Source organism: Nipponia nippon, unplaced genomic scaffold, assembly GCF_047370975.1.
Source record: "Nipponia nippon isolate SJK-2023a ecotype South Korea unplaced genomic scaffold, ASM4737097v1 scaffold_1, whole genome shotgun sequence".
NCBI lineage: Eukaryota > Metazoa > Chordata > Aves > Pelecaniformes > Threskiornithidae > Nipponia > Nipponia nippon.
Window position 1 is genome coordinate 163,959,640 of NW_028262290.1, and position 9,786 is coordinate 163,969,425.

A 9,786-nucleotide genomic window follows, 5' to 3' on the forward strand; every position below is an offset into this window, starting at 1 on the left:
AACCAGTTGACTTGCATGAACTTACTTTCTTCTCTGTTAATAAGCCAAGTCCTGCCTGTAGATCCTGCTTAAAGAGGATTCCAGTTCATTGGCATAGGAGGCAGGTTCCCCATGAGGATGGATAATGGGGCTGTCCTCTGCATTAATCTTCAGGAAGCCCTGATGAAGTTTGCTTCTTAAACCCTCTTACACACTTCACTTCAGTCAATTCCCATGTTGGGCCCTTGGCAACCTTGGCCCTGCTGTTGCGTGAAAAGAAGCACTTATTTATGTATTTCATCTAATTGCATCCATCCATCAGCTTTAGCCACTTTGTCTTCTCGCAGCCTGCAAGCAGGGTCTGTCGCCATGTACCATACACGTCAGTGGCATGCTTTGTTCAGTGGTGAATGAGTTAATGTCCTTGTCTGCATCATTATCACTTCACATCTGGCATCTCTCCTTTGAGAGAGGAACGGGCCTACACTCACTTCTTGGCTTTAGTGTTTGCAATTATAAAGCCTAGAGAGAAGTTTGTTTTATTTTTTCAGTGAAAGCTGAGGGTCTCGAAAATGAGGTGTCACTGCAGGGGAGATGGAAAAGGAACAGTTTAGCCCTATACCATGTCTAAGATCATTCTGACCTTGATGATGTTCTAGTGAGCATGTTTAGATCTCCCCAGTTTCAGCTGACAAGAGCAAGCAGCAAAGTTTGAATGACCAAGTGCTCCTCTTAGAGCTGAGCTGACTGCGGATGGCTTTAAACACCAGTCTGGAGCAATCTTTGAACTCACACCCGTACATCTGCTGCAAAGTATCTTAACCAATCTTCCCCTGCTCCCTTTATAAGGAAAATGCAATCAAGTGGTTTCTAAGGGGCACCTTAGCAGTCCCCCAACAGTGCACCCTTTCTCCAAGGCTGCAGTGAGTTTGGGTTGTGATCTAGGGGAATATCAGCTATGAGGTGCTAAAAGCCTGTTCTCTCCTTTTCTCCAGGGATTTGTGGTGGCTGTTCTGTACTGTTTTCTCAATGGGGAGGTAAGATCAACAATATTGTTTGGTTAATGTTTGCAGCTAAGGCAAATTGCATGCTAGTGGAGAGTGGATTGAGAAGTGTTCCATTCCTGATGTTACCATATTGGCGGGAAGCTTCCATGTCAAATCGCTCACTCCAGAAAAAACAACTCAACCATTTGCCTGACAGTTTCCAGGACAATTAGTAAATGTAGCAGGACTTTTGTGCGGACTGTAATATTTCTGCTGCTTAGTCCTTCCTTTACTCGTGAGACAGCATCAGCAGAACTCCTGTATGACCTTGCATAAACCCTGATCCGAAGGGACCACCTTCAGCAGGGAAGGATAAAGCCCATCTTCTAAGCCCTAGTCATGCTTAGCGCCTCAAAGAATCCCCCACAGAATCAGGCCCACTGCCAAGATGGAGGCTTGTTAGTGCAGTGATATTTTTGTACCATGCTCCATCTGCCCGTAAGAAATTCAGCAGAGGCTGATTAAACCCATATCACGAAGGCTACCAAGTAGGTGTGAGCAGCTAAAAACTTGGAGCTGCTGTCAGCTGGAGCACTTTCAGCTCAATAAACTGAGCATGGACAAGAAAGAGGCAGCTGTGATCTGGGTTTGTGTTCCAGCTTCCTGGGGAGAGGAAGAGTGTCCAGAATCACAATTTGCTGTCTTAGAGCTCTGATGCTGCTTTCAGTCATGCTGATGCCATGTGTACATCACGCAGTGGCATGCAGGGCAGATAGCCCAGCTCCATCAGAGACCTTTGCCAGTAAGCTTGTGGAGAGCAGGACAGAACCACACAAACTTATGAATGATCCAAAACCATTGTAGGCATTGATGTGACTTGTTAGGCACAGATCAGTGCCAGGTAAACATGCTTCTGCGTTACAGGCATTGATCTTGCCTTTCCCATGTTTCCAGTCCTGGGGTTTGCATCCTGGTGTTGTGCTATTCCCGTGCTTGCTGATCCCAGAGACTCTCAGACACAGCTGTTTTGTCTAATTCATACTGTTATCTAAGAATTTGCACTGGAAGGCTGCAGGAGGGGACAGGGACAGTGGCCAGATTTGTTCAGGATTTGAATCTGGACAGTGTAAACCAGATGATGTATGTAAACTCCCTGAGCAGAAAGAAGTAGCTTCGATCAAAAAAGCACAGCTGTAGTGACAGCTTTACGAACAAGCTATAGTTAAATCATTTGTATTTGGATGAAAACAGGGCAGTAAAAAAAAAAAATCTTAATTGTAGTCACAAAGCATAGAATATGTTGCCATTAAAGTTAAGTAGTCTGGCACCTTCACTGTATCAGATAAGCAATTCCCTGTGCTCACCTTTCTGGTGAAGCTCAGGGATTTCTGCTCTAGTAGTTCACTGGCTGGAGTGTGACCTCTCTTCTATGCGGCTAAAAGTTCTGGCCAGGTTGAGTTTAGTGACCTTTATAAAATAATTCTTGGCCCCTTGGTAAGTGGGTCACCCGTTGCTACTCACACAACCAGAGCAATGGAAAATGCTTCCCTCTGCTGATTTGCTTGTCTTCCCACCACCTAGGTCCAAGCTGAGCTCAAACGAAAGTGGCGGAGGTGGCATCTGGAGCGGTTCCTGGGCTCAGACATGAAGTATCACCACCCTTCCTTAGGCAGCAACGGCACCAACTTCAGCACCCAGATCTCCATGCTGACCAAGTGCTCACCAAAGACACGCCGGTGCTCTGGCTTCCAGGCTGAATTCTCTCTGGTGTGATGGGGAGAGGCTCTCTGAGCACTGAGCATCCAGGAGAAAAACTGAGAGACAGAAGGATCCCCAGGAATCAGCGATACGATGACAAACCCTTGTGAAATGACATGCTCCGCATGAGCCAGCAGAGGACACAAAACTGGAAAAGCCACTGGCATCCAGAACAAGATCAGACAAGCCAAGAGACAGAAAATACTTTTCCTCTCCCTCTTTTCGGACCTTTCACTCTTAAGTTTCAAGCCTTCAGGGGTTGATAACTATGAGTAAGGGTCCCAGTTACTTGAGGAGAGCCTGGGAGATCCTGATGTGTCACAAATAATGAAGTACGGGGGGTAAGGGAGGGGAGAGCCTGAGTCCTTGGTGGCTTTACCAGAACCGGCATCTCTGAAACAGATAAATTGCACTTTTTAAAAAATGAGCCAATAAAGGAGAGAGGGAGGCAAGAAGCAGGAAAAAAAACAAATGCCAAACATATCAATGTGCCAAAAGTCCCCTTGATAAGAGGTGGTGATAAGACACCGAAGACAGAATCAGGGACACGGGGAGAAGGGACAGGAGGAACACGAGCAGGAAGGGGAGAGGCCAGCGCACGGCCCCTGCTTCTGCATTTTACACACGTGAAGACGAAGCTGCAGCACCAGGAAAGGCCCTCGGAGAATGCCCCAGTGCTGCAGTGTGTTCTGCTAATTGCCCGCCATCCTCGTTAGCCAAAGCTTTTCCAAGCACCCTTGGGTGCCCTCTGGAAAAGCAGGTCGCTGAGAAGGAACAGCATGAATGCCCTTCTCTGCACTATGTTCATGACACCGTGTTTTGTTTGGTTGTTTTCAATGAACAGGAAACTCGATTTGCATGTATAAAAACCAGGTACAGATGCCAAAAGCAGAGCACGGCTGTGTTTTTCATTCTTTTTAAGTTCGCCCATAGATCTTGTTGCATTAACTCACCCGGGATCATTAGGGATCAGGGGAAAACAACTGGTCTGTAATTCGTTTGCACTTGCTTAGCACACACTGCCAGCAAAGGGAGATGTAGAACCCTGTAATCCTTAATTGAATCAGACCTGCCATAAGGAGCCACTCTCCAGATGAAAAAATTAGCATCACAGCAGCAAGCAAAATTGCTTTCATCAGAACAAGGTTGTCTCAGCACCTAACTGGCACTCCAGGAGTCAGGAAGGAGTGAAGGAGCTATTAAATTGATTTCTTCTTCAGCTTTTACGGGGAGCTTTCATCCTATGATGAAGGCATTGTTAGATCTTTAATACGTGCATGTGTATTTTACCTCTTTTCTGAAGGCCTATTAGTTTCCATCTAGGGGCAATCCCTATTTGAAAAACACACATAGATCCTGTTAAAACCAAAGGAATGGTTATTTTTTTCTTTTCTTTTCTTGGTGGAGGGGCAAAGGAGAGGGGTGAAACCAAATCCTGCTCAGATACCCCAGGCTGGCAGCTCACAGGTCATCACATGCAGCTCGCGCTCCCAGACACTGCATTTGAGGCAATCTCTGCAATCCCAAACTCAGTCAGAAGACAGACAACACAAGGATGCGGGTGCTCGTGTTTGTGTCCCATCCAACCGCATCAAATGGAGTTGCACCAATTTTACACTGGGGGTGGGAAATCCCTGCCCAGCTCACTCAGTAATTGGGCTGCTGTCGTCCTACTATAACATGTCCTCATGAAGGAGAGTCTGGGTCACCAATGCATCTACATGAAAAGGAAGGTGGGCTCCTCTTTCAGAATTCAGAGCTCTCAACTTATTCTTTTTCTTCAAAATGAAATGTAGTTCACTGAAGGGAAGCATCTTCAACTTGCTGGGTTTAGGGTTTGTTTTGCTTGCTTGTGTGCTTGCTTTAAGCATCTGTGATTCACTGCCCACAAACCACACTGAGCCCAGGAGGAGAGTTGCAGATCTGGACATCCAGTTCCTTTCTCAGTTCTGAGAGGGTGGTTGTTCCATACTGTAACCCTCCCCAGAGCTATACCTGTTATCATCTGAGCTCGATGCTGCCAAAGTATTTCTCCACATGTGGGACTGAGAACAGCATAGAGGGCTGAAGTCAGTAAGGGGCATGAGATACTCTGATACAGCTGCCCTGAAGGGTAGACACGCGTTCATGAGTTTCCAGTGAGCTAGCTCAGATGCTGTCACAGCGTAGCCATGGCTACCCAGCCTGCAAAACCTAAGAGGGCAGGTAGATACCTGAGAAGGTAGTCATAATGAGCTCCATGGTCCTGGAATTAAAGTGCTGATGAGACCCCAGGGTAGCCAGGTGCAAGCCATCTTTGTTACAGCTACGTTACACTGAAACCATATCATTAGCAGTTAGAATCCAACACTGATGTGCCATAAGATCATCAAAATCCTCTCTTAGCAGCCCTCTAATTCCCAAAATCCAGAGAAACCAAGAGGATGCTTAAAATTTCCCTGTTTTGCTTGCACTGAAGCCCTTACGCCTTGACACCCCAGGAACAAGGTCCCCATCGAAACCCCCATGAGGTTCTCAGAGGCAAGGGCCCTCTTTGTGTTTGGTGCTGGTGCTGCTCTGGTGAGTGCTTTCAGACTTGGATTACGACTCACACAGAAGATGCTGGAGAAGTCCCACCAGTATCTTCTCCTGTGCCTGGTTCAATGCAAGGATTTGACCCAGCTCTGCATTTCACCAGGTGAATGGCTGGCTGCAAGTAAGCCCAGAAGAAGCAAGGGAAAGCTCTTTCTCAGCTTGAAAGTTGTTCCACTTGGTGTAAAATGCTTCCTCTCACTGGTTCAGAATTTGGAAGCAACATCAGTCTGGGAAAGATTTGATTCATCAAGCTGCAAAGTCATTCACCCTCTTCATCTATCATGGTAACTATTTATGCCCAGCAAAATTGGTGGGCTGCAGAGGAGCACTGCCTAATCTTGTTAATGTATCCACTGAAATGCCTAAGCTGTGAACTTGAATCCCAGGTCCTGGACAAGCAGAGGAGGAGTTTGAGCACAGAGCTGTTGAGCATAAGTGATGCACCATTACCAGCAACCCCCTTTGCGAGATGTGAGGGAAACCCTTCCCATCTGTTTTAGGCAGCCTTGCTGGGGTAAAAAGTCCCTGTCTGTGAGCCATGAGCAGTGACACATCTTGTGCATTTTGACTCTGTTGTTCACCTTCCTTTTCCTCTCCCTGTGCTTGTAACTCCATTTGCAGGAGGACCTTCTGCTTTGTATTTACAGCTTTTCTTCCGTTCAGCCCTGTGCTGACCTGTGCCAGCATCAACCATATGCCAAAGGCAGCAGGAATGGGCTTGCCTTTTAGAGATATGACAGGGAAAAATTTGGCTGGTTATTTACCCATGCCACAGGGCCTTCTGCAGCCATTGAGCTGCTCCACCAGGTTATTCTGCATGGGAGCCTGAAGGCAGGATGTGACTTAAACCAAGGGGCTCCTTCAAAAAATGTTGACTACATTAACATGCCAGGAACAGTGCCCCCAGGCATCCTACTTGCAATTATTTCATCACCGAACATCCCGCCACATTGCCATTATGCTGTCAAGGGTGTTTGAGAGATTAAATGAATGTGCTGAATATACCTGCTGTGACAGGCATGGCAATATTAGTGATGCAGTCAGTGCAGAGCTGCCAGCCCAGCTGTGTTGGCTTCATATTTCAGGAGAAGAGTCGTCAGTGGTAAAATCAAAGCTTTTCACTCTGGGGATATGAGCAATCAAGTGAACGATGACATTCGGATCAGGCCTTCATTTAAGTGGCTTAGTGCAGGAATTTGGCCCAATAACTTGGCCTCCTCTACTCTGTTTTTCATCCAACTCATCAATAAAATGGAGTTCAAGGACCTCACTGCAACCCCAAATGACAACCTAAACTGCGTTGTCTGAACCTGTGCAGAATACACGATGCAGTGCTCAGGACGGCTGCTGTCCTCACAGAGCACCAGTCTGGCCCCTTTAACTCTGGTGTAAGACAGGAATGACTCCAGTGAAGGCAACTGCATTAATTTGCTGCAAAATAAGATTAAGAGGCATACCTGAATGCGACAGGCTTTTAGATGTGTTTGAGGATCATGAATTTGGACTCCAAAACTCTTTACAGAAATCAGACCAAATTCTGATCCCACTTGCACCGATCAATTCACTACGGTGACTCCTGAATTATACCAGCATTAAACTGGAATTTGCCTTTAGAATAATTCCTTTAACTTCAGCCTGGAACTGTTTACTCCCTTTTTATACCAGTGAGAGATTAACCCCCTCCTCTTAATTAGTCACTCTATATTTCAGTGATTAAACTATTAAACAATTATTAATAAGTATGGAACAATTAACATATAAAAATTAAATTATTGTCTCAAGGTCTAGAGGTACAAGCTTCAATGCTAGCATTAGATTGTAGATATTTCTATTCAGCTGGGACCTATATTGCTCTGTGGCCGTTTCATAAGCAGCAAGAAATGAGAATGTGACCATGTTTAGGGTTTTAAAAAGAGCAGTAAAGAAATTCTAGGCTGTTGCAGAATTTCAGGGCATTAACTTGAAGCTAGGTTTTAAAATCAGAGGTATATATGCAGCAGCATCATTACTGCAGTTATGGAATGAAAATGGGATCACAAGAAAGCCCAGGAGGTGAAACACCTGAATTTTTTTTTTTTTGCTTTTTTTGCCTAAGAAGCAGTTATCTTTTTCTCAAGGAAGGTGTTGCTGGAGAAAAAATGTTTAGTACATTAACTAGTCAGCAGATATACATCTTTCTCAATATCCCGCTTGATCCCCGTTCAGCTCAGAAGCAATGAGGCAGGGTGGTGTCTGTGGCACAGGGCTATGCGAGCGAAGGGATTAAAACCAAATCTCTGCTCCAATCTGATGGGAATACTTTCAGAGAGAGATGCACCTGCTGATTAAGGAAAGACTGCCAGTGGTTTTATAAAGCAAAATGAAGTTCCAAAGAAAGCTCAGGAGTGAACATCGCTTGACTCCATTGCTAGGATTAAAGGGGTTTGGTGGGATTATTTTGTCTCCATCTTCCACCTTCACCACAGTGTTTAAACAAGCCAAAACCCAGTAGGTTTCTGCAGGAAATATGAAGTATTGTCAGAGTAAAACGGAATGTCTCAAACTTGGAAATGCCAATATGTGTCTTTGTGAAGCTTATTTTATTCTGTCCGCACAAGTTCCAACTTGGTTTGATAAATGGCCTATGGAAATCCATGTGGTATCAGAAGCAACAAGACCGAGAAGCAATGTTTGTTTTCTGCAAGATGAATCTAGGTTTAACACCAAAACCCACGTAAAACATGCTTCCTCCCCACTGTGTCCCAGCCTCTCTGCTTTCAGGTAGGGCGTTTAGCTGAAGAAAGGATCTTGACTGGGGTGTTGACACAGCCCAGGCACAGCCCTGTGCTTCCTCCCAAGGCATCTCTGCACCAATGAATGTGCCAAACTCTTGGAGACAAGGACTGCAGTCCTGAGCTCCCTGACTCGCAACGCAGCTTTGCACTTTCCACACGCCGATGCTTATGGTGGCAAGGACCATAATGCTTCTTGATTGTAGATGACCCTCGAAGAGAAGGAGGCTAAGCTCTTGGCCTCATGTATACTCATATCAATCTGGAATGACTCTGCTGGTATCATTCTGGAACTAAACTGGTGTAACAGGGAAAAGAATTAAGTTCTAGACTGGTATGTGGAGTCAGATGTCCCAAAATCCAGAATGGCATGGATTTCAATCCATTTTCTTTCAGTCCGTTAACTTTTCACTCTGTCTCCAAACCCAGTATTTACATACCAGTCTGATCAGGTATAATTACAATGACTGATCTTGTTATTTCCCCTGGAGATCTGTACGGTTGTAAACTATGGCTTTCAGGAATTAGGAGTTTCCTGGGCCCACGGACCATCTCTTCCACCTCCTACTGTCTGAACGTCCTAACTCCTTTTTTCCTTGCATGGTGTTGCACTATATACTGAAGAGCCCTGGGTTTGAAACCCTGGTTATTTCTAGCATAATGTGAAATCACAGGGAAGAAGACAAACATTGGGACTGGAAACTACGTAACAGGTCTGTAAGGGAAATAATGCCCATTTGGGTTCTGAGGGCCAGGCCTTTAGGACATGCAAATTGGCATCAGCAGAGCACTAGTGTTTTATACCCCAGTTTTGTGGATATTGTAAATTTGTACATAGAGGAAATCTGAATAGCACATTTAAAAAAAAAAAACAAACGGACACATTTTTGATACTCTGATGATGATAAATTAAGTTCAAAAAGAGACTTTTGAATTCTAAAGTGCATTTTTCAGACTCTGTTTCGAACACCTCAAGCTGTTGTTCAGTAGCTGGTGCCAACTGACTCCTCTCACTCAAACTGTAAGTACCTCTGCTCTGCCCTCCTGTAAATAGGCTTTGACAGCAAAGAGTGATGAAAACTGGCTGTGAACAGAGAATCACTGCCTCTGTGGACTTTTATGTACCTAGGTGCTTGTGATGTATTCTTCATGCCAGTGAGAACAGGCCTGCTTGCTCAGCACAGGTGAAATCTCTACCTTGTTTCATGGCCTTTTGCCTGATGCTATTTATTTTGTTCTGACTCTGTACATATGCAATGAATTGGCTATTTTTTTCCTTTGTATTTGGTTCATCTCCTTGCTTCAGAGGAGGTTCTTCTCTGTGGTTGACACTGCTGAAAACAAGCAATAAAAACATCATGAAGACATTGTGTCTAAGATGTTCCACCTGATATTTTAATTTATTTTTCTCGGTCCTGAAGAAGACACAGACAGAGGAGGAAAGGCTAAGAAGGAGGTAGTGAGCTGGTAAGGTGGTTGCCTAGAGTTAGGCCTAATGATCTCATACTTTGTAAGGTTAGCCAGATAGACCAAATCGCTCTCAAAATGGGAGACCATCTTTGAGAACATCTGTGCCAGCAGAAGAATCAGTACCAGCTCCAGCATGAGTGATCCTTAAAACTACCACAATGAAGGCAACACCACTCCATGACCTAGGTGGCTGGATGCAATGTCTTGTGGAGGTAGGACTCATGCATGGAGGTAATAATCATGCAATT

General features: G+C 45.1%; 1 protein-coding gene across 1 annotated transcript in view; it reads left to right on the top strand.

Moving 5' to 3' along the window:
• LOC104021742 (vasoactive intestinal polypeptide receptor) overlaps positions 1 to 9,433 on the top strand; it is a 119,262-nt gene extending 109,829 nt beyond the window's left edge. Inside the window, exons 12-13 of the mRNA XM_087731460.1 lie at positions 975 to 1,016; positions 2,547 to 9,433. Of these exons, the coding sequence (XP_087587586.1) occupies positions 975 to 1,016; positions 2,547 to 2,738 (234 nt within the window). The 3' untranslated portion in view covers positions 2,739 to 9,433. The remainder of the gene's footprint in view (positions 1 to 974; positions 1,017 to 2,546) is intronic.
• The last annotated feature ends 353 nt before the right edge of the window (positions 9,434 to 9,786 follow it).